Source organism: Scophthalmus maximus, chromosome 10 (assembly GCF_022379125.1).
Source record: "Scophthalmus maximus strain ysfricsl-2021 chromosome 10, ASM2237912v1, whole genome shotgun sequence".
In the NCBI taxonomy this organism is placed as follows: Eukaryota; Metazoa; Chordata; class Actinopteri; order Pleuronectiformes; family Scophthalmidae; genus Scophthalmus; species Scophthalmus maximus.
The window spans coordinates 16428982-16452802 of NC_061524.1; the positions used below are offsets into that span (position 1 = coordinate 16428982).

Below are 23821 nucleotides of genomic sequence, written 5' to 3' on the forward strand. Positions count from 1 at the left end.
TTAAAATCAGTGCTTGTTTTTGATGCACATGCCAAGACACAGAGGATTTCCATCAGTTGGTGAAGAGCCAGAATGACTTTGAGTGGAGCCGCAGTGATTCGGGCTGGTGGGACGAGCCAACGGGGAAGTTAGCTGTGAAGTAATGTTTTTGGAGAACGCTGTGTGCTCATGCCTCTCTCTCTCTCTCTCTCTCTCTCTCTCTCTCTCTCTCTCTCTCTAAGAAAGTGGAGTTAGCCAAGAGTTCTGTTTGCCTCTGCTTAGGATCTCTGGATAATGTTTTGCCTTTATGTGGAAAATATTGAACATGCCGTCCATTCCAGGCGCTAACCTCTGAGCGAAAACAAGCTGCTCTCCAAAAACAGCAGTTCCTTCCCACTCCGCTGGCCACTTGCCTCGCCCCCATGAGGATTTTGCTTGTTTATTATGTGTTACAAACTTTCATATATTTATATAATATACCCCTGATATTTGTTTTTGAATCTGAATGCTTAACATTCCAACGGCACCCGAACAATCCGTACCCAAAGACTTCTCAGTGAAGAAATAATTCGTATTTAACTCATACTGGTGAGTGTGGGCATGCAACTCCATATGAGCTCATTTGGAGATTGTTTTTACTCATCTCACTGTGCAGCCATTGGCAGACTCCCTGGCTGAACACATGCTTTAAAATCGAATGCCAACATTTCAAATTGCCAAACATTTTGGCAAGAAGAATTCCCAAATTATTCCCTTTTTTTTTATTTGAACGGATATGAACCTCGGTTGGCTTTTTTTCTTGACTCTTTTCCCGGTCAGTTGAAATTTGAAGTGACACCAGGCACATGTTTATGTTATGATCTACCTTCCAGTGATGGATCCTTTCCCTATGACTCTGTCCCCTGGCAACAAAACACCAACCAGCCCCCTGGGTCGTTGTCTGTGGTGACAACAGTGTGGGGCGTGACCAACACGTCACAGAGTCACGTATGTCCTCTACTCTGCAACATATAACACCTATGACATCAATTCAGCTATTTTCAAAAGCTGAGTGGATATTTTAATCTTCCTGTGTGATACTCTGTTGAATCCAGGTGCTGGGTAACCCAATGGTGAACAGCAATAACCCCATGAATCCTGGGGGTAACCCCATGGGATCAGGTATGTCTGCCAGCGCAGCGGGACTCAACTCGCCTCAGTTCAGTGCTCAGCAGCAACAGTTCCCAAACAAAGGAGGCTCCAACCAACAGTACATGCAGCAGGGCATGTACAGCAGGCCCGGCTACCCTGGAGGTCCTGGGGGGTACAGCCAAAGGTAAGAGACTGGATATGAGTCTGTTTAAAAAAAAAAAAAAATTCACCAAAATGATTTCAAAAATCAAATCAGATTCATTTTTTTCACAGTTATTCTGGAGGCCCAAACGCTCCTCCAGGAGGTATGGGAATGACTTCCCACTCGCGTCCTGCCGGTGACTTCACTCAACCGGCTGCTGCTGCTGCGGCAGCTGCCGTCGCTGCCGCCGCCGCCACGGCAACCGCCACAGCGACGGCCACGGTAGCAGCTCTACAGGAAACCCAGAATAAAGACATGAACCAGTATGGACAGGTACAATACACGCCTGCTGACATGTTCACAGCTGTACCGGGAAAAACTTGCACACCTTGTTATCCGGCCACCTGCCGAAAAACCCGGAACAATCCTATTAAATGCCGAAACCTTGTGTTTTGCCTCCAGATGTGCTCGTCGTTCCAAATGGGCCCCGCTCAGGCCTACAACAGCCAGTTCATGAACCAGCCGGGCCCGCGAGGCCCCCCCGGAGGGATGAATCCAGCCAGCATGGGATCAGCCATGGGCAACCCCAACATGAGTGGCCCTCCCATGGGCATGAGCCAGACGCGAAACCCAGGGATGGGGCCTTTTGGAGCTCACGGCCAAAGGATGCCACAGCAAGGGTATCCCGGAGGACCTCGGCAGGGGATGCCAATGCATGGGAAGAAGAGACCGTATCCCGGGGAGGTGAGTGGAAACAGTCATTCGGGAGATTGTGTCCTACAGCACGTAAAACTTGTGTCTAACGTTCCTTTTCCTTTCACCGTCACTTTCCAGGCAAGTTATGGGGGTCAGCAATACGGGCCGGGCAGTCAGTTCCCACCACAGCAGGGACAGTACCCATCGTCAAATCCCTCCAGGCCGCTGCCCTCGCCTAACTATCCCGGCCAGAGGATGCCAGGGCAGCCGAGCCAGGGGCAGTACCCCCCCGGCATGCCCATGGGCCAGTATTACAAGGTCTGTAATGCCACAGCATCCATTTTTCCAATTTCTAACACAATTCCAACTCGGGGACACTTTTTTTTTACAAACTACACTTTGTGTACAGTTTATAATAAGCCTATAAAAAAATCAAAATCAAATGTTTATTTCATTTACAGCAAGAGCCCTTCAATGGCCAGAGCACCAACTTCTCCGGAGGTGGATACTCCTACGGTCAAGGCAATGGGGTATGTTTTCACTTCCTACCCAAAATTTTAAAAAGTACCATTTGTTACCTTTATTATGCCAAGACCTTTGTTTTAAAATTGACCTCAGGCCTGCATGCGAAATTAGTTAGACAGATGTTTTCATTATTGCACTTTTCCGGCCCTTTTTTCAGCCCCCAAGGCCCGGTAACTACCCCCACTCCCCTGTCCCTGGAAACCCCACGCCCCCCATGACCCCAGGAAGCAGTATTCCTCCGTACCTGTCGCCAAACCAGGATGTGAAACCCCCGTTTCCACCCGACATGAAACCAAATATGACAGCACTTCCGCCCCCTCCGTGTGAGTATGCCAGCATTCCTGAAAACAGCCGGTTCATTTTTAGGCCTCTTTCGGTGCATCTGGCACAACCGCGTCAGATACAAAAGTTCACCTCCCCCTGTATTGTTCTTCTCTTCCAGCGAACCCCAACGAAGAGCTGCGGCTGACATTCCCAGTCAGGGATGGAGTGGTGCTGGAGCCGTTCCGATTGGAGCACAACCTGGCTGTCAGCAATCATGTCTTCCACCTTCGACCCTCCGTCCACCAGACCCTCATGTGGAGGTAGGACCATCACACAGGCCGACGACTTCTTCCATTGTTTTAGCTACTTTTAAAATTCTTTGCATAGAGAAACACAAAACGCAAAATGAAATGACACCATTTAATCTCACCATTACCCAACCCAGTCGTATGCAGTGACTTCCTCTGTTTTGCTGAATGATACCACTTAACCACTGGCTCCCTATGTCCTGCTCCTCCCACAGGTCAGACCTCGAGCTGCAGTTCAAGTGCTACCACCACGAGGACCGGCAGATGAACACCAACTGGCCCGCCTCCGTCCAGGTCAGCGTCAATGCTACGCCGCTCACCATCGAGAGGGGAGACAACAAAACCTCCCACAAACCCTTGCACCTGAAGCAAGTATGCCAACCGGGGAGAAACACCATCCAGATCACGGTCACCGCCTGCTGCTGTGTGAGTGCACACTTATCAAGTTCTAGCAGTGCAGAAATGTGATATTTTATTCAACAAAAACATCAGTACACACATTCTTTTTTTTTTAACTATATATCAATGTGTGTGTGTTCTTCCGTTGCCTTTGCAGTCGCACCTGTTTGTGCTGCAGCTGGTCCACAGGCCATCTGTGCGCTCCGTCCTCCAGGGGCTCCTGAAGAAGAGACTCCTTCCTGCAGAACACTGCATCACCAAGAGTATGGCTCATTTTGCACAAATACGTCTTAATTACACAGGCGCACAACCTGTTTCTCTTTACGTGTCGCTTAAGAAATAAGTCCCGAAGCTCCGTCTTAAACACTTCTCTCTTTTTTAGTTAAGAGGAACTTCAGCAGCGTGGCCGCCTCGGCAGGCAACACCATTAGCGGGGAAGATGGCGTGGAGCAGACAGCCATCAAAGTGTCGCTGAAATGTCCCATCACCTTCCGACGCATCCAACTACCGGCACGGGGGCACGACTGCAAACATGTCCAGGTTTGTTCAGATTTAAAGGCAGTAAAAGTTTCAGTTGATGAAAACCAGCGTGTGTGTCGATGTTTGTTTGTCTCATCTCAATTCGTGTTATTCTTCTCCACAGTGTTTTGATCTGGAGTCCTACTTACAGCTCAACTGTGAGAGGGGGACGTGGAGGTGTCCTGTGTGCAAGTAGGTGAAAAGATTCTTTTGGGGGTAGATGTAAAAATGGGATTACTGATAAGGATGAGAGATTATATCCTATAAATTGTTTTCTGCTTTCAGTAAAACAGCATTATTAGAAGGTCTGGAGGTGGACCAGTACATGTGGGGAATCCTCAATGCCATACAAAAGTAAGTTTCTTCTCTTTTATTAGCTGAATCCACCCTTTATGTAATAGTGATATTAATCAAACCAACACAATGTGGTTCGTCCACCCACAGCTCCGAGTTCGAGGAGGTCACTATAGACCCGACGTGCAGCTGGCGACCCGTCCCCATAAAGTCTGAGCTACATATCAAAGAGGACCCTGACGGACCGCTGGCCAAGCGCTTCAAGACCATGAGCCCCAGTCAGATGACCATGCCCAATGTGCTGGACATGATCGCCCAGCTAGGACCCGGTCCCGGCCCAGGACCCGGCCACGGCCCCGGCCACGGCCCCAGTCCCTACCCCCCACAACATGGTCAGCATACAAGTGGCAACGGCGGAGATTACCCAGGAGCAGGTAATAAAAAGCTGCCGGAATCCTGCCGTGTAGACAAATAACAGGATAGTCAGCTCGTTTGTTGGAAAAAGTGAGCTGTTTTGCATTTTTACAACAGGAACCACTGATATGTCTCCAGTGCATAAAACAAAGAAACAGCCTTGAGCGGAGTTTCATGCCGAACCTGTTTTCAAATGTTGTCAGCTCGTTGCTCTGATAAATGTTTCATAACATTAAAAGAAAAAAAGTGGAACTTGCGTATCCCGTTATGTAACCGCTTTGAAAAGTTTTGTTTTGCAAAAGCTATGATTCATCAAACTGAGTCAGCAAGACCAAACTTAAGTTGTCAGCCTTTTGAAAAAAGAAAGTGTTTGTTCTTTTATCCTACTAGGCAACAGTTACCACAGCCAAGGGAACTTTGACTTCCCTCACGGGAACCCCTCTGGTGGTGGAGGCGGCGGAGGTCCCCCTATGAGTGACTTCATCCATGGGCCCCAGCTCTCGCACCCTCCAGATGGACCCGGGGGTCTCCTCTCGCAGGACAAGCCCCTGAGCCACAGCATGAATGACTCAGTGAGTATGGTTAACTTCCAGGGCTGCTTTTGCTTTCCCGTGCCATTGTCGCCAGTAAAGTATGTTTTTCGGGGGGGAATAGTTTACCTCTAAACAATCTACTTTGTTTGAATTAGTCTTTTATTCATCTACGGCTAAGTTGTTTTTTTTCCGTCCCGCAGCGTAATTGTTGGCCTCAGTTTGTAGAAGCAAATGTCCTGAGAGCCTGAGTCCCACTGAAAAATAAAGGAGGCTCAGAGATTTGTTATCTGAACGAGGTGCAGCCGGAGCCTCTAAGCCCGCATGTGTGCTCAGTCATGCTAGCGTGCTCATGTCACCGTGTGATGTTGCAGCTGTACATGTCTGCTGATCACGGCTACCATTTAGAAGGCCTGTTCCATATTATTCACGCTGGAACTCATTCCGCTTTTTCCTCTCCCTTCTTTCCACGCAACACGGTCCCTCCCCTCCCATAACGCTTTCTCCCCCCTCACTCTCTTGTTTCTCTCTCACTGTTTCCTCCTCCCTTATTTTTTTTTCACCCATCCGTCTCTCTCTCTCTCTCTCTGGCGCCTCCAGATGTCCCATTCCGATCAGTCCCATAACTCCATGCAGCAGAGCTTGCATGCCTCTCCCCACCACGGCGGCCAAACAGGGCCGCCCCTACATCACAGTGGCCAGGCAGGGCCGCACTTGCATCACAGTGGCCAGTCGTCGCAGCCGCATCGCCAGTCGCATCCGCAGCCACCGCCGCCTCAGCACCCCGGGCAGAACAGTCACCCCCACAGCGATCTGAACTTTAACCCCTCCTCAGATGGGCAAATGGGTCAGGGAGCCCAGGATATGCCCGAACCCTCCCTGGATGTAAGTGTGTCGGTTTTGTGCGCCATTAGCTACGTGTTGCCAGCTAACATTGTCTGCTGCAGCCGCTCTCATCTCTTTGCCCTGCGCTAAGCGGCAGCTGTCTCAGTGTGTACACGACCATCTGATCACGATTCAAATCCATCCAGCGTCTGAAAGAATCATTTCTTGCTTTCGGGATACGTCGGCCCGCCTCTCACTCTCACTCTCTGCCTTTGATCCACAGCTGCTTCCAGAGCTGGCCAACCCGGACGAGTTACTGTCATACCTGGACCCCCCCGACCTTCCCGCCAACAGCAACGACGACCTTCTCTCGCTCTTCGAGAACAACTAGCGCCTCCCGTAAAAAAAAACCTTTCTGCGCCTACGGGAGCGGTGTCGTGTTTGACTGTCCGTCCACAGACACTTCACCGATACTCTAGTCGAACACTTCCTATGCTCATATACACGCACACGCCGTCTCTCAGCAGATAGTGTGTGTGTGGCGTGGGAGCCCGGCTGAACACAGGCACCTGATTGGGAACTCCAATGGAGAACGCAGGAATGCCACTCATCCCTGGGCTCCCCCCTTTTTTTCTTTTCTTTTTTTTCTTTCCTCCTGTAAAGATTCCACGCACCAGTTCCACCGCCTCTGACTCGAAAAAAACACCATTTTACAGCCAACGTTTTTGGCGGGCACTAAAATTATATTATATATATATATATATACATATATGATACTTGTGACTCTTCAACTGAAAACTGTGCAGCTATAATCGTTCACGTGCGACAACACAGAGGAGACTGAGGAGTCTTTGTGGGCTCTGGGAAAAGTGTTGTCGCTTTGTTTTCCTGATTTGTTTTTGTTTGTTATTTTAAATTATAATTTTCCTTTTGTGAAAAAAAAGACCTAGGGGAATCATTGTCTTGTAAGAGTGTTTTTATCCTGTTTGAAATGTGTTCTTCCAAAATATTGGCACATGACATGCCCTTTGACACACACCCCCCCACCGCCAGACTTTCCTCCGTGTGTGTGTGTGTGTGTGTGTGTGTGTGTGTGTGTGTGTGTGTGTGTGTGTGTGTGTGTGTGTGAGTGTGAGAGAGACATTTGAATAACTGGAAGTCATCAGAATCACAGCACTGAAAGGATGAGCTGAAATGTCCTCCAGTGTCGACAGAGGAAAAGAGCGCACACTGTGCAATGTGCAGTAGTGTGTGTGAGGTGTGTGTGTTTACGTGTTCCCTTTTGTTTGCATGCGAGCGTGTGAAAGAAGGCGGGAGGAGAAGGTTTGAGAGGAGGAGAACGATTGAAAAACTGTCTCACTTCTCTCTCTCTCTCTCTCTCTCTCTCCCTCCCTCCGCCCGGCCTGCAGTTTGTAGTAGTCGTCACGTTCGCTCGTCCTCATCGGATCCTGCACCCGTTTGTTCACAAGTGCATGTGTGCCAATGGCTCCTGTTGTCTTAGTCCAGCCTAAACGTGCTTGATCAAATCATTTTTTCTCTCACACGTCTTTATATTTATTATTATTTTATTTCTTTGTTTTTTTAAATTTGATTTCTTTTAACTGTTGTCCTTTTTTAATGTGTTTAACCTTCGTCCCACTTTCAAAAAAATGAATCCGATGCACGTCACCAAAGTTGTCCTACGCTTTTTGTCAGGGTTTGGGCCCTTTCAACATCCTACAGACGTCTCACAGAACATTTTGAATTTCTTCGTATTTCATAGAAAACTTCTGTGTGATTGAACTGACCTTTCTTTTCCTTTTTCTTTTTTGTTACTGATGAACTGCATCTTTTTTTGGGGGCGGAAAAAACATCCTGCATGATCCAACAGTGTTTCCAGAGCTGTTGTATAAACCCTTTGTGAATACTTTGTGACTGTACAGTACTGTACGTACCCATCTATTACTGCAACTACACGGTACTGTGTGTCCGTCAAGGACTACACACACTAGCACACATACACACACTCATAGACACACAAAGAATCCCGTATAACCAACATGTTGATCCAAATGCACTCTCACTGGCCTTGTAGCGAGTACATGTGTGTTGTGTACAGTTTTCCCATTACCCTGTAATATTTTAATTATCCAGCAAATAAGTTGTTGTTTTATTTCATATATATGTGTATATATATACAGTATATATATATATATATACATGTCTATATATGTGTGTATATATATATGTGTGTGTGTATGTATATATATGTATATATCTATATATAAAACAGCATTTTTTTTCCTGTCTAAAAGATTGCAGCTTAGAGGTCCAAATTTCTCCAAAAAAATATTTGTGAAATATTATTGGAACGAGTGACCTCATCCTCTTTTATCTTTATTTAAAAGTGACAATGTGCAAAATGTCCTCTGGATTGTTTTTTTTAAGGCCTGATAATGAGCTAAGCAAAAATGTGTGATTATGATCTGTGCATTTTCGTCACATGTTTTATTGTTTCAAGTTTTAAGTTATTATTTTTAGCCCATTGTTTTTTTCTACGACAGGTATCATCTGGTTCACACAGTTTTATGCAGTACCACCAGTTGATTTAAAATATACTGTTTGCTGTCAGGTAAAAGTCCCCCCCACTCGAGATTTGTAATCCATTCTAGGATGGGACGTCAGAGTTGATCGGATCAACTGTGTGTAACTGAGTCGAGGGATCAGATGTTTGTGTTTGTCTTTGTGTTTGTTGAAGACAGTGCACTGCCGCAGCGGGAGGTTTTAGTTCCCTACACAGTGTCAACTGTAACCGTAACCTTTCACCAAATCACATGTAACCCGAGCGACACAAATTGTACTGTCTGATCGCAGACTCTGGATATTGAGCCGAGGATTCAAAACAGAAAAAAGAAATGAACATTGTAAAGTGAAATCTGAGGGAGACCCCCCCCCACCCACCCACCCACCCACCCTCCTACCTGCATCACAAGGAAAAGGCTGTGGCCGAGGGTTGGGGGATGTGTATATAATGTAAATGACAAATAGAGACACGTTAACAGAAATGTATTCATTTTTCTCCAGGGGGAGTGTGCATAGTGTATTTAGAAATTTGTAAAGCTTGCATCCTCCTGTCAGACATTGAGTTGGGAAAAATGTGTTTGATTGCGTCTGTGCAGACCTCTCTAACCACGCCTGTTCATTTATGTAAGATACTTTATGTGCCCCTCCACACAGGTCTCCCAGAAAAAAAAAGACAATTTTTCTTTTGTGTAATATTAAACTTCTGTGTATTTCTCTATTACCTGTGTACTTTATAAAGGTGCTACGAAATTATGAAAACCTTTTGAGGTATAATTGGGACTTCGAGACGTTGAGCTTTTGAGTGGCTCTCAAGGGTTGTTTCCAAATTTACAGTTTGTAAAGCAAAAAGAAAACTTTTGTCAAATTTATAATTTTTATGCAATTTGGCAAAAACAAATATGCTATAAGGTACAATCTGAAGTGATTGGCACAACAGGTGGCAGTTGTCTCTTTGGTTTTGTACATTCTATGTACAATCATTTCATATTCTAAACTGGTCAGAAAAAACATTGTGATTTTTAGTCTTGCAAATCTGTATGTAGTTAGATGATGTGACATCCTAATATTTATCTAATAAATATGTATTCAGATGAAACACATAGAATGGCCTGTGTCTTTTAACATGCACATGCAGTACATAATATATTATGCATTATATATTCAACATGCAATAAATAGAATTTGCAATTGCAGTAATTTAAAAACCATCACACATATTAAAATAGTGTGTTATTCCAGGCTGGAATATCACAGAATAACACAAAGGCCTTTTTTTCACTGAAGTCATCACATCATAGTCAGAGCAGCACAGATGTAAATAATAATAATATTGGCTGACAGAAAGTAGATTCAATTACTGTGGCAAATATGCAGCAGCTTTTTATCTGAATTAATTATTCCATTCACAGAATGGAGCTGTAAAACATTACAGGAAGGTTGGGTTTTTTTGCGATGTATCGAAGGGGCATCAAGTTCATTTCATTTTTATTGTTGAATTATGACAATAATTTAGCAAAAGCAAGTGAAAAGATAACATTATGAAAATAAGTGAAAATATAGAAATATTTGTTCAAAAGTCAAGGATTCTTTGCTCAAACTGTTTTTTGTGTCACAGTCAGTATCTGGGTTTCGCTTATTTTAAAGTAGTTCCTTCACAAATAGTTTAAGTCAGACTTAAAAATTAAAAACTTTACCTGAGAACGAAGATTTCTCTCGCACGAGGTTCACTTACTCTGTGTTTCCGGAGCTTTCGACCACGTCTCCCGGTCTTCTTCGGTGATGGAGTTGCTCAGTTGTCATGGAGATGGTTGAGTTGTGATCTCTTCACCCATGGTGTAAAAATTTAACAACCCGTGAAACGTGCCCTCTGATTGTGATGGATGGCAACAAGTTGCTTTAAAAAAAAGAAGAAAAGAGGCTGCATCTGGTAAAGATGAATTGTGTTGTAACATGTTGAAACATCTTGCTGCTGTACAAAAAAAAAAAGTGTGAGATGAGGGAAGAATGCCAGGGAGCTGGGAGAGAGGAGATAATTATTCCAGCAAGGAAAGCTGGAAAAGATGCCAGCAAGTTCTGGAAACTACCGACCAAAATCGCATGACACCACACACATCTGTAAATTAATGGAACGTGTGATAAATGAGAACTTAATGTACTTCTTGGAAAAACATCGGAACATATGGAGGGCTGCACATCAAAGCGGATTCAGGGAAAGGACGGAGCACTATGGATCCATGTGCCGTGTCCGGAGTTGGAAATATGGAAATAAAGAGAGAGATTGGTTGCAGTGTTTTGATGTTGGAGAAAGTCTATGATATGTTATGGAAAGAGGGGCTTCTTTTCAAAAAGCACGGGATGTACTTGATTGAGATGGAAGAACTGTTCACGTGACGATACAGTCTTCATCTGATTTGTTGTATAAAATCAGATGACTCATGCGGGATCGTATCTGATGGTAGCCTTAAATTAAATTTTTAGTGGAAAAAAAACAAAAGAAATAGAGAAACTGTACGGAAGTTTTTGGGGGCGTATACTGAGTTTCACTTGGACAGAGCATATTATATAACATGTAGTTAATAAATGTAGGGAGCTATTTTGCATCTCTGGGGAGGGAAAAAGGAATGTACAATATGTAAGCCTCAATAAGATCAAGATTGGACTGTGGAAGTATTGTATACGGATCAGCAGCAAAGGAGCAAAGGTTTCGCAAATTCATCTCAGTTAATTTTCGCTTAACTTTCCCCTTGGCTGCCAAATCTGATGCGTCATGGAGAAGAACTGGCAAAAGATATGTGAGGACATGCTATAGACTGAGATTGTATAAAGACCAGTCTTTCTTTTAGAAAACGTTGTGTGTGCATCTGGAATTAGTTCAGATTAAATGCAGTAATGAGACTGACCACGAAGAGATTTTCATCGCAGGCGGATCAAAGGATGGAAACACAGATGCAACACGCAGCTGAGGTGCCCAGTTACCAAGTGGGAGTCCACAAGAGGAACACGTACAGTGCTGTTGCAAGTAAAATATGAATATGTAGTGAGTCAAGCATCAAAGACAGGTAACAGTCAAGTGAGGCATCAGGGTCTGCTTTGTGAAATCCTGTTGGTGGATTAAAAAAGAATAGTTATGGCAAAGTAAAAAAAAATAAAAAAAAAAAATAAAAAGATAAAAAAATTTAAAAAATTAATAAATAAATAAATAAATAAATATATCACATCCATGTGTGTTCCAGTTCATTCTGGTGTCAGGGGCATGAGAAAAAGAAGACAACAGGTTGACAAAAGAAGAAGAAAGAAAGAATCCTGTTCAAATATAAAATAGATGAACCAATAGTGTCAAGCAGCATTTGACAGCTCACTTCACATTGTACGGTTGGACAACAAGGAATGATAAAAAACAATAAGGGCAACAAAGGTGAGAAAGATTTTTTTTAAATGATGGATAGTGGGAAATACAAACTGAGGGTGGCAGTAATGCGACATCCGGGATGCCAACTGCCGTAAAAACCAATGAGGAGACGACGAAGAAGAAGAAGAAGACGACCAGGAAGAAGAAGAAGAAGAAGAAGACGACGACCGAAAAAGAAGAAGAAGAAGAAGACGACGACCAGGAAAAAGAAGAAGAAGAAGAAGACGACCAGGAAGAAGAAGAAGAAGAAGAAGAAGAAGAAGACGACGACGACCGAAAAAGAAGAAGAAGAAGAAGACGACGACCAGGAAAAAGAAGAAGAAGAAGAAGAAGTGCCATGTAAACACCAGAAGTGGTACAGTAGCGTGCAGGTGCGGTCCAGCCGAGTCGCGATGATGCAGATGAAGAGCCGTGTGAGATACAGCTCCGTGGGCATCGCCGCCGCCCGGCTCTTCTCCTCCGCTCCCGCCCGGAACCCCGCGGTGTTCCTGGACGTCGAGGCGGACGGCGAGCCGCTCGGCAGGGTGGTCATCGAGGTACGGTCAGATGTGTGCAGAGAGCGGAAGTGTAAGCAGCATTCGTCCGTGCGCCCCGTGAACATGATGCGTGTTGTTGTGTGTTGCAGCTGAACGCGGACGTCGTGCCCAAGACCGCGGGTACAGTAACTTGTTGTGTTTGAACACGTGCTGTTGGTTTCAGGTTGGAGATTACGACAGATGGCTGCGACGTTTTCCCACCAGCTTCCATGTCACGTGACCTACTGTCTCCAAAACCCGTGCCGAAATTGCATCGCCATCCTACCAAAGCAGGACACCCCCCCAGTTCAGTGCTTCATATACTTTGAGTATTAATATTTAAAAACATAATTTTCCCCCCCAGTAGCTTCCATGTCATGTGACCCACTGACTCCAAACCAGTGCCGAATTGTATTACTATCCTAGACGAAAAGGACACGACTCTTCTTTATTGGATTTTTATTTGATTCAGGGGTAGAGATTGGAGCTGCAACAGATAGTCGACAAGTAATCGATTATTAAATTAATCCCCAACTACCGGCCACTGTTGATGAACACTGGTGACAGAATAGTTGCATATTTGTCAAAGGATATGCATTGGGGGGGGGGGGGGGGGGTGTCGTACACTGAGCAGATTTACTTTCACACATGACCTTTGGTAACCTATGACAAAGCTGAGCTCTGTCACCAAACTAAAACCCACCCACCCACCATGTAATGATTCATCGAGTAGATGGCGTTCACCACACCCGATGTACGGGCAGCAACATGAAACAGGCCCTCAATAAACTGGCGAAGAACGATATAATACATTTCCATTTTAATATACATCCCAAAATCTGTTGAATTTTTACTTTCCACCAGTATAAGCATCTGAACATGTCTTGATTTAGATCTTAGAATGCCAGATAAGGTAAAGTGAAACTGCAGATACTTGAACCATGCAGTCGTGTACGTCTTCACTGGTGTAGTGGAAGTGAGCAGAGCTCGGAGTGGTGGATTAGGATGTAGCAGCATCATGGAATCAATACATGCTTTCAGATATTGATACTCTGTAAATCAGAAAATACGTTTACATGTTGTACTGAGCCCCTTTTCTTTTGAACAGCACAATTAAAGCTTTATACCCAACATGCAATCATCCAAAGTCATGTGTGTTGGAATGTAGTCTTTTTCCTTGTCAGAGCGACTGTGATATGGAGGCCAAGTTGTGTGACGTCTTCCAACAGGTTGTGCGGCGACAGGAATTAGAACAGTTTCAGATCTGAGCTGCAAAAAAACCAGACATTTTTTCTATAAAAATAAAAAGAGGTGTGGCCTCTTTGTCCAGGGACATTGGTTTGGAGTTGGTGGGTCATATGACATTGAAACTATTGGGGGGGGGGATTTTTTTAAAATATTAACATCCATATGAAATATGAGAAGCACAAAAATACCCCCCAAAATTAGGGCTGCCCTATTTTTCTATGGGAGGTAATCTCTTATGATTTGGAGTCTGTGGGTCACATGACGTGGATTCTCCTGAAAACATTGCGGTTATCTTCAATTCAAACAGGATTTTATTGAGTGTAAACCCTTAAGAGGGCTCAGAGGCGTGCTAATCGTCGCGTCTGCTACATCCGGGGTTAATGTCTGTCGAGTATCCAACATAAACCAACACCGCAGTCTGTTTTTCTTCAAAAGTACATTATTTGAAAAAATATAACTGTTCTTGGCCTCTGCGCTGACTGTTGTGGAAAAACACCTTTGCATTTCAACAGAAAACTTCAGAGCGCTGTGCACAGGGGAACACGGCTTTGGCTACAAGGGGTGTGTGTTTCACAGGATTGTGCCCGAGTTCATGTGTCAGGTGAGATTCATAATGACCACAAGGTACAAAGAGTTTGCCTTGTTCTGTGCTGATCTAGCATATTTTATTGTCACAGGGCGGAGATTTCACCAAACACAACGGCACAGGAGGGAAATCTATATACGGGAAAACGTTCAAAGATGAGAACTTCAAATTGAAACACAGCGGTGCAGGTGCGTCTCCGCGCATCTTCACTCGCACTGACTTTGTCCCAGTTAAACTCAGACAAACTGGGTCATCCCATCATGATTCATTACGTATTACTTCTAACAGCTTTGTGTTCAGACTCATGTGTTTTATAGCTATGGCCAGAAAAAGAGAAAAACCTTTTGTCCAACCACATTTACTTACTATTTCTTTACTTTGGAAGGCCCCTCTGTAATCCAGAAATAATTTGTCAATTGATTGAACAGCAGATCAAACATGTCAGGTTTCAAACATTATTTCTGAAAAATAATTCTGAATAACGGCTTCATTGTGTTTATATTATGACACAGTAGAGGCCGCTTCCTAACAGTCTAATTCCACAGATCTTTATCTGTATTTCTAATACTGCTGCCTTGCCACTAGATGGCAGTGCCTAATCTCATGCAGTTAAAAAAAAAACTGCTGGCTGTATGGATTTTTGCAATCCCCAGGTGAATGACCTACTTCTTTGTAGTTCAGCATGCAACTAATTAAAACAACTCACTTCTTTCACTAAACTTATTCCCCACGCTGATCATTTGGGGATTCATTTTCAAAGTGTTGCATAATCAGATTGGGTCAGATTCAGAGAGGAGACACGCTCACTGACTGGCGTCACGCTTATTTTTTGCTACTGCGAGGACCCGAGCGTCAGTGATATGGTGGTGAGAGGAGGTCGAGGTCTTTTGTCGACGACGTCACATTTAATCGTTTTTGCTCGTTGGCTGTTTCGATCTGCTCGCAGGAACCCTTTCCATGGCAAACTCGGGGCCGCACACCAACGGCTCCCAGTTCTTCATATGCACGACGAAAACCCAATGGTAAATAGTGAATTGCAGAAACTTAACTTCAACCGCGTGTTCTTAGCTCTGCCGCTCGTGGCTTCACTCTACAATGTCGCCTTCTGTCTCCCTCTGTTGACAGGCTGGACGGTAAACACGTGGTGTTCGGGCAGGTGAGGGAAGGCATGGACGTGGTCACCAAGATGGAGTCCTTCGGTTTGCACGACGGCGGAGTGATCAAAAAGATTGTCGTCACTGACTGTGGGGAGGTGACATAATGCCTGAGCTCACGTGGACTTCTGTGTGCAGCTTTTTGTCATTTTGAATCTGTCTTATCATCCTGTATCCACGATACCTTCGAGGAGGAGCTGCCACAGGTGGGGATGTTCTTCCCTAAAATCTTATATGTCTGCCGTTGGTTATGATGTTCAAACATCCATAGTTTTTTCCTTTCAGGCACAAAATCCGGTTTGAAATGTTGTTTACGAAAAGACTGGGTGTTACACTAACACATTTCTATCTTTTTGATACAAATCTCTTGCTTTTTCTAAGTTGTAACTGCCTCCCGACAGTTGTTTTTGTGCGATCACTCACCGTTTACCGCCAAATAAATAAGCATTTTCCGATTTTACTAACTCTGGTCATGGTACAGGACATTTGCCACCGACTGCCAGTTTTAAAAAGCTTCCTGGAAATGATCCAACAGCTTTTTTTAGACAACCGTCGCTCCAGCTCCACCGACCGACTTCCCGTCCCCTCGGAGCAGGATGTGACATCACGTGACATCCAGCTGAAAAAAATAGCACACGCAACCTTTGGCCTATAGCCTCATTGGACACAGACAATTTTATCAGCTGGAGTCACAGAGAAAAGTGTAAAGGTCTCGAGATTGTATGTGGGTTGCTCTTCCTGAATCACAGAGTGTGTGGAGGAGAGGCAGACGGAGAGAAGGAGGCCGGGACATGTCTGACAGCCAGAGACTGGGTGGTGCCGCTTATCGAGCTAATACTTTATGAAAGTAAATAATGAAGCGACGTGAACAAAAAAAGCAGCTCTTGCCCCTAAATGAAACCATATGCGCGCTGACCTTCCACCGTTTGTTTGAATTCTCGGATTACATTGTTGCTATAGAGACTTTGCAGCTCTCCGGCCCTGTCTCAGTTTGAGCTCGAGATGTTGTAACAAACTTGATATAATTTGGGTCCCCACCCTCTGGTTTAGTTTAGTTATTTGGAATGCACGTCCAATATTGTGCACGGAAACTTGGCCGGAGACGAAGACGCCGTGGCCAAAGGTTTTGAAACACATGCAAAACAATGACATCTTAAATATTTGGCACAAGCCGAAGCTTCTTCTGCCGCGAACGTCTTCGTTAAGTGTTGAAATCCAAGTCCTGACGGCTCGACATGTCTGTTGTCTTCCAGCGTTTTTCTCAGAGAGTCCCTACATCCTCTGTGTCGCAAAATCGCCATGAATAAACCATCAAAAACTCCCTTTCATCACCATTTATACACTTGTGTAGGGCACAGATCAGAGCGATGATGAAAACATATGCTCTCTGTGATGAATATAATATGGACAGGAGTGTGTTGCTGAACACCTCCCAGTTACTGGCAACAACCATTCAGCACGGGGGCCAGAAGAAATGAAACCACATAATTGCACACAGTCCTAATTCAATATGATTTTTATTCATCAAACTCTCGACAGCTCTACAGCACTAAAATGTTTTTCCAAACTAACAAATAAGGCACATTTTGGAATGCCATTTCATGGACATGAAAAACAGACCCGCGGTCTACTCTCGAAACCATGACTGCCCAAAAATAAAAAAATCATTGTCTTCCCAACCTCACGCCCGTGTCCTGTCCAATTCAAATATTACATTATTGCAATATTGCATTACAAAACATCTCAAGTGATACAGAAGGTAAAGAGTACAGACATAACTTTTGCAAAATTGACCACATAAGTGTTAACACATTACATTCAGTAAATATGTATTATTCGCAGAGGCTACGCGAGCAAACGTAAATGAGCTACTTTTCAGGACTAATAACAATCAGGAGTTGCCGATAACGTTAAAAACAATATGTACTATAGCAGACTACCGAAAAGTACTTAAATAAGTGTACATTGCACAAAATTGATATTTCATTCAAAACCAAACGCATGCACATGCAAACTCTAAAATAGTTCTTTGTCTCACGCGCTTCCTTGACAAAAGTATACACTCGCTAAAACTACTAATAACACTGTAACATTTTATAATAGATTCTTGTCATTGCTGCTTTAAGCAAACTACATCTCACAGTTTTAACGTGCTTATACAGTGGTGAGTATCCATTGCTAAATAAGGGAACAAACAAGATTTCTGCATGTTAACACAATATATCTTCATAATATTGTAACTGTTTACAAGGTGAATACATGCGACCGTATGGGGCGTAAATGGCAGCTCATAGTTAGTTACAACTGAATAACTTTGTGGGGTTATTCAACACTGATAACATAAAACAAAACACAAAAAATACAATGGCTTATAATTAAGAAAGGGTATTAATTATGTACCAGCTTTTTTAATAATATTCTATGTAGACATCAATATTTCCTTCTTAGTGTAACTTTGTTGCATATTCTATACAAAAAAGTGTTGTAAAAAATATTTCCATAAATATTTCTGCGGGATAACCCCATCAGACTATTGTAAAACATAACGAAAAAAAAAAAAGAAAACTCCCAGCTTTATTTCTCAGCAATAGGCCCTTCTTCACACGAGAGAAAAAAAAAAGCTTCAATATTGCATTACACTTCGAAAAGAGCTACTATCCTTAAAGATGATGGCCATCAAATATATACAGAAAAAAACAGTCTTATCTTTGTCAGGGAAATAACTCTTGAGTTTTTTTGCAGATTGCTTTAAAAATTTCAACATCTAGTGTTTCCAAAATACACATCTCATTCATAGAAAACAAATTTGAACTGAAAAGGTACTATAAAAGTCAAGTATATGTAATTCAAGACACTACGTCTGAAAGCAGTGATTTCTTTTTTTTGTCTTTCTTCTTCTTTCTTTTTCTCAAATGTATTGTATCGGCTGCTTCCGTCGCCTCGTGATTTGCCATTTAAAATGGACTCCTCATTACGTGTCGGGGCGGAATCAAACTCTTCGACAGGATTTCTCACTACCTACCGTACTTCTCATTTCTATATTCTGCCAGCACACTGTGGATTACGGTAGCATTGTTACTTGTTTGCGAGGTCAGTCCGCAAGGCATCATTGGTATATATTCCTCTCTGCCACGTGGTATAGTGTGGACAGTGAGGTTCAGGTGTAAAGTAAAAGAGGCTGTTGGGTTAGTCTCGTCGACACAGGGCTAAAGAAAGACGACGCTAAAGGCAAGAGGTGTGGATTGTTCCCAGCAGTGACGGGGTTAAAGGACAGACCTTTTCACTCGGTTCAGGTCTCAAGCTCGTGATAATACGCTAATTCCCTCTTTTAAAGGGGCACTCCACCAATTCTACTCCCGAAGTTCAGTTTGCTTTGGCACAAGTAGCAGGCGGTGCACCAAACAGCTGTACGATTGTGGCTCTCGAAGAGCTTTGTCAAGTCTGAGAAAAAGAACCCTGTCGGGGGATGAAATTAGGGCTATCTCCTCCTGGGGCGGCGAGTGCTGTTGAGTTGCATTATGGGAAATGTAGGATCCCATGTGGCTCTCAACCTGGACGGTGTGATCTCTGCCTGGGTGTGGGAGACACTTTTCCAAGACAAAGGCTGAGTTATGGACAGAAGGTTTGGAGCTTTAAAGGGGAGGGCATGTACCATGCAGGGGAAGATGCTATCGAGTTGCATTGTGGGAAATGTAGGAGGCAAGTGTTTTTGAAACTGAAGTCAAACCAGGGACCAAAAGTGAGGTTAGCCCCGACTTTGCTGCACTGATCTTCATTTTTACACGTGCTTAATTGCTGGAGTGCCCCTTTAGCTTTACCGATGGAATCCATCTGAACCCACACTGTAAGGTACCATGGTCAGCCACCGCACACAACTCTCCCACTAAGGCAAGTGAACATGTATATTTCTTGACAAAAAAAACGTAGTTCCTTCGATAAACATATTCACAATAGACAGGGAAAAAACACAAAGGGTGAGGTCCACAGTTTTCACGTGCGACTCCATTCTGCTCTGAGGATCGACTAAGAAATAACATCTTTGTTGATATTCCATGACAACAGACCACAGGAGGATTGTTGTTGCCAGCTGGAAGCGCTGGTTGAGCCCGCGCCTCCAACTCAGCGAAAACCGTGTTGATGCCAGTTCAAACTGCTAATAGAGGAACTCGGTCCCTTTTTTCTTGTCCTTCTGTCAAATCTTGAACCTGCATTAAACTTATTACGCACCACAGTTACCACACGCACACACTGTACACCGCTCCAACTCTGAGCCTATCCCCACATGTCTTTTCCTAATTTCAAATGGCCTAGTCGTCATACTTCAGAATGATTCAAATCTTTAAGGCACATACATAACGCAACAGTATAAAATATAGTCAACCAGCTTTTGTAAGGCTACAAATACAGTACATATAAAAGAGTTCATACTTCCTATAACACGGTTCCTTGTAAGGCAGGTTTCTAGGTCCGCACGGTTGTCTACGTAAACTCTTTCTTTAAAGACATTGGTTTATAATTGTAGGCCCCATAAAAATGAATATAAGCGCAAACTTAATTCATCACCACTTTCAATATATCCTTGAATCTTCAGCGTCATCACATCACAAATCAGCCCTCCTGTATTGAATCTCATTGTTTCTCTCAAGCAACCTGAAAGTCCTCTCAGAAGCTTCACCTCCCTCTGGACACTCTTTACACTGCAGCCAGCCGTCGGACACAGTTTTGAAGCGTACAAGCCCTCGGAAAAACTTTCCATTTAGCTTCACGGACTCCTCTAATGTTGCCAGACAACTGAAACATTATTTTTATCTCCTTCGAAACAAACATCTCTTTTGTATTGAACTAGTTTGTGTCTGATCAGACTTTAAATGTGAACAGTTTAACCTCTAAAGTCCCCTTTCATGATGTTAATCAAATTATGGCGAGCACTTCTCCTTTTTCGATTTAAACAAAACTGAATATTCAGCACTGGCGAGATTTTTTGTCTTTTCTGAAACTAGTGTTGCTCCAGCTCCTTGTCATTTGCCCTTCTTATGAATTACACAACGTGCCTATCTGACATCTCTACCTATAGATGGTAGACCTAAACCTAACACTATAGATAATTGAAAATTTGTGTGGCAACGAAAATACTCAAGGGAGCACGAGCGAAACCTTATCTGTTAGCGACACACTATATGTAGACGAGGAGCGACTCTACGCGACCGGACATACAGTAGTTTCTAAAGACACGTGGAAGCAGTCACACAACAATGTGATATACAAACATACAGCAATAACAAACATTTCTTATGTCCCAGTTAAAATTCAAATTGCACACTAGAAAACCGGAAAATAAATAGGCCAAATGTAAGCGAGGGATGTATGGCACATCATCCCTCAGTTAATTCACAGTTAATAAGATGTGCTGTTGACCCTAGTACGGCAAGACACCAGAGGCCTCGCATACATTAAACCATCACGAGAGGCCCGCTTGAAACGTTCATCACATTAGCACACACACTTCACTTGGCGGGGAGAATGAAAGGCAGGTCTCCGTAAACACAAAGCCACCGAACCCCAAGGGTGAGGTAATCTATTGAGACCAAAACACTGTCATTGACTCCGATGCATGGATTAGGGGATGTTGAACATGACGCTGAATCAGTGGGCTTTTGTGGTTTCTGATTTTGGCACGTTTTTTTTTCCTTTTGTTGAAGAGCACTTCGAAAGATAGAGATTGATCCTCGGGTTTTTCCGTGTTCCTCTCAGTCCTTCAACGCTGACAATGAGAGAAAGACATCATGGCTAAATAAAGCCGCGATCCGTGGCTGGCCTGAGAAGAGCCGCCGATTTATTTGCTGGGGTGGAGAAGGACGGCATCGAGGAGGAGGGAGGATTAGTGCCACCGTCTAAATGTGAGGCTTCCGAAAGAGACAGAGGGCAAGACTTGAGGAGGAAAGAGGCGCCATGTTGTGTGCGGGACAGGGACGGTGGGGGGGGGGGGGGAAGCTGGGCGCGGGATGGGCAGGGAGGAAGTTGACAGCCTGGATGGAGGATGAACGATGGGACTGGGGACACAAAAATTGCTCTCTCCGACCCGCTGAGTTGGCGATTATTGCACACGGCGGCAGTAGTAGCCCAGGACTTTGCATTTCTCGCACAGGTGTTGCGGGTGCTCCTTGCTCTGGTCGGAAACGTCCAGGCCGTCCGGCTTCTCTAAGGGGCGCTGACGATAGAAACAGAGGACCAGTAATGAGTCATATTACACGCTGGAGAAAAACAGAACACACACAGGTTTTGCAGGGAGTTTTATCTGGCACCAGATTCGACTCAGCTATACGCCTACGTACTTTGGCGTCCGACCTTACTTCCATATTTTTTCACAGACCGGGCGATCGCTAAACAAAAATTAGCTGCAGAGACATGGCGGCGCACCATCGGCTCTGGAAACCCGCGTTGCACGTTTTTAACAAGCTGATATTAAAGACAAAAAGATCCAGAATGCATTTGATTATGATGACCTGGATGGAAATGTCAGCAGGAAGGGCTTTCTTGGAACCATGATCAAGCACACAGGGAATTTAGCGGGGCCTGTACACTGGGGGTTATTTTAAACGCGTCTGGAAGTTTTATTTCTTATCTATTGTTTTCTTTTCTTGTTAGCCTTTTTTTGCAAAAACGTATTTATTCCAAGTCTAACCAAAGGAAACCAGGTTACCGGGGGTCACTGCATGGAGATATTTCAGTCGTCTGCTAATGAGTCTGCCAGGAAGTATGGAGACTTTACTATCGGTGCGTCAAAGACATTAGGTCCTCGAGGAAAGCTGGAAAATCTGATGTACATTTTATGGGGTCCCCTCAGTGGTTTGAGGGACCTGGATTCCAGCCCCTTTGCTGCAGGCTTCTTCCCTGCTGAAGTGTCCAACCCTAGCTCCAGGGAGTCTGCTCGGAAGCTGCAATCTGACGTCTTCCCATTTGGAGGAAGTGAAAGGAGAATATTCCCACTGCAGCGATCAATAATGTACAGTTTACTAAGTTTACAAAGTCAATGCAAAGACGCGACTAGACGCAAATTTCCCGGCACTGACACAGGCGGCGCGAATGGTGCGATATGCGCGATGCGAATCAGGCGAAATTCACGGGGCGTCCATCGCTCGAGTTGAAATATTTGAACTCGGGCGATCAACGATGAAAGTTCCCAAGTAAAACTCAGTTTTAAAGAAGACGTATTATGCTTTTTCAGTTTTTCCCTTTTCTCTAGTGTGTTATATAGGTTCTTGGTGTATGTAAAAGCTCTGCGAAAGTTAAAAGGCCGAAAGTCTGCGGTTAAGGGAGCTCCTCTCCCCGAAAGAAGACACTGCTCCTGGAGCTCATGTTACGCCTCGTCAGTTGTCCGGCCCATGCTTCCGTTACATTATTACATTATTACATTATTACATTCATTATGCTGTCAACATGGTGACATCACCATATTATAAAGCATGTCAAGTGACTAGTCTGGCACGCAAGCCGGGTTAAGTGAGAGGGAGAGAACTTCCTTCACGCGCTTGGAGTGGCTAACCAATCACAAAAGAGCGGGCCAGCTGGCCAATCAGAGCAGACTGGGCTTCATTGGACCTTCATGGCCTTAAAATAGACAGGAGCTAAAACCGAGTGTTTCAGACAGAGGCTGGAAAGAGGAGCTGCAGGAATGGACAGTCTAAGGAAAATGATGTGTTCACTGAACATTAGAGCATGTAAACCTTTTCAAGTAATAACCCAAATTAAAATGATGAACCTGAATATGAGCATAATATGTGTCCTTTAAAGCAGGTTAACTTTGCCCACCTCGACCTCAACCTTTAATTCATCAACTCTGAAATTCTCTCATGTGGATTCCAGTGATTCTAGTGTGTAAATCACGCCAAAACTGTATTTTGGGGGTTGGGAATATGATTTTGAAAAGTAAGAAGGGCATGTCCCCATCATCCTCAGTGGAAATTGTGGCCTTTGCTTGAACCGAATGCACTGGACGTCCAATAAATATATTTCCCAGCTAAGGGGACAAATATTTCATACATGTGGATGGGTTTGGAAAATACATATTCGGTTCATTTATGGAAATACCACATTTATGGTGGGAGGGAGCCACGCTGAGAGGCTGTGCTCTCTGATACTCGACGTCGCGGAGGTTAGTGGTCCATTTCAAATGCTGACGGGGGGGGGAAAATATGTGAAGTGGGTGACATTTCAAATGCAGGGAATTTGCTTGTCTGTGTGCGGCTTTGCCACAAGAGGTTTTCTCACCGGTGGAATGCACAGAGCAAAAGAAAAAAAAAAGAAAGGTTTTGAGTAAGAAA

At 44.1% G+C, this 23821-nt stretch overlaps 3 protein-coding genes across 14 annotated transcripts in view; 2 read left to right on the forward strand and 1 right to left on the reverse strand.

Moving 5' to 3' along the window:
- zmiz1a (zinc finger, MIZ-type containing 1a) overlaps window positions 1–9306 on the forward strand; it is a 97682-nt gene extending 88376 nt beyond the window's left edge. For 10 of the 11 annotated variants that reach the window (XM_047335272.1, XM_047335274.1, XM_035605807.2 and 7 more), the window contains 17 exons: window positions 852–966; window positions 1074–1294; window positions 1384–1585; window positions 1715–1996; window positions 2087–2266; window positions 2410–2478; window positions 2631–2796; window positions 2916–3057; window positions 3261–3471; window positions 3602–3707; window positions 3827–3984; window positions 4088–4155; window positions 4249–4317; window positions 4408–4691; window positions 5062–5243; window positions 5802–6086; window positions 6310–9306. In XM_047335272.1, coding sequence (XP_047191228.1) covers window positions 852–966; window positions 1074–1294; window positions 1384–1585; window positions 1715–1996; window positions 2087–2266; window positions 2410–2478; window positions 2631–2796; window positions 2916–3057; window positions 3261–3471; window positions 3602–3707; window positions 3827–3984; window positions 4088–4155; window positions 4249–4317; window positions 4408–4691; window positions 5062–5243; window positions 5802–6086; window positions 6310–6417 — 2848 coding nt within the window. In that variant the 3' untranslated portion in view covers window positions 6418–9306. The remainder of the gene's footprint in view (window positions 1–851; window positions 967–1073; window positions 1295–1383; window positions 1586–1714; window positions 1997–2086; window positions 2267–2409; window positions 2479–2630; window positions 2797–2915; window positions 3058–3260; window positions 3472–3601; window positions 3708–3826; window positions 3985–4087; window positions 4156–4248; window positions 4318–4407; window positions 4692–5061; window positions 5244–5801; window positions 6087–6309) is intronic. The other variant, XM_047335276.1, reaches the window with a different exon arrangement.
- Window positions 9307–12158: 2852 nt separating this feature from the next.
- On the forward strand, window positions 12159–15960 carry ppifa (peptidylprolyl isomerase Fa). Of its 2 annotated transcripts, XM_047335282.1 has the most exons (7): window positions 12159–12175; window positions 12263–12533; window positions 12623–12653; window positions 14273–14361; window positions 14438–14534; window positions 15293–15368; window positions 15472–15960. In XM_047335282.1, the coding sequence occupies exons 2-7, from the start codon at window positions 12390–12392 to the stop codon at window positions 15605–15607; spliced, it is 573 nt and encodes a 190-aa protein (XP_047191238.1). In that variant the 5' UTR covers window positions 12159–12175; window positions 12263–12389; the 3' UTR covers window positions 15608–15960. The 2 variants fall into 2 exon arrangements, with proteins under 2 accessions (XP_047191238.1, XP_035461585.1); XM_035605692.2 differs by lacking the exon at window positions 12159–12175 and having other exon boundaries at window positions 12205–12533.
- A 1038-nt stretch (window positions 15961–16998) lies between these two features.
- Window positions 16999–23821, reverse strand: part of zcchc24 (zinc finger, CCHC domain containing 24) — a 34460-nt gene continuing 27637 nt past the window's right edge. Inside the window, exon 4 of the mRNA XM_035605693.2 lies at window positions 16999–21708. Coding sequence (XP_035461586.1) covers window positions 21595–21708 — 114 coding nt within the window. The 3' untranslated portion in view covers window positions 16999–21594. The remainder of the gene's footprint in view (window positions 21709–23821) is intronic.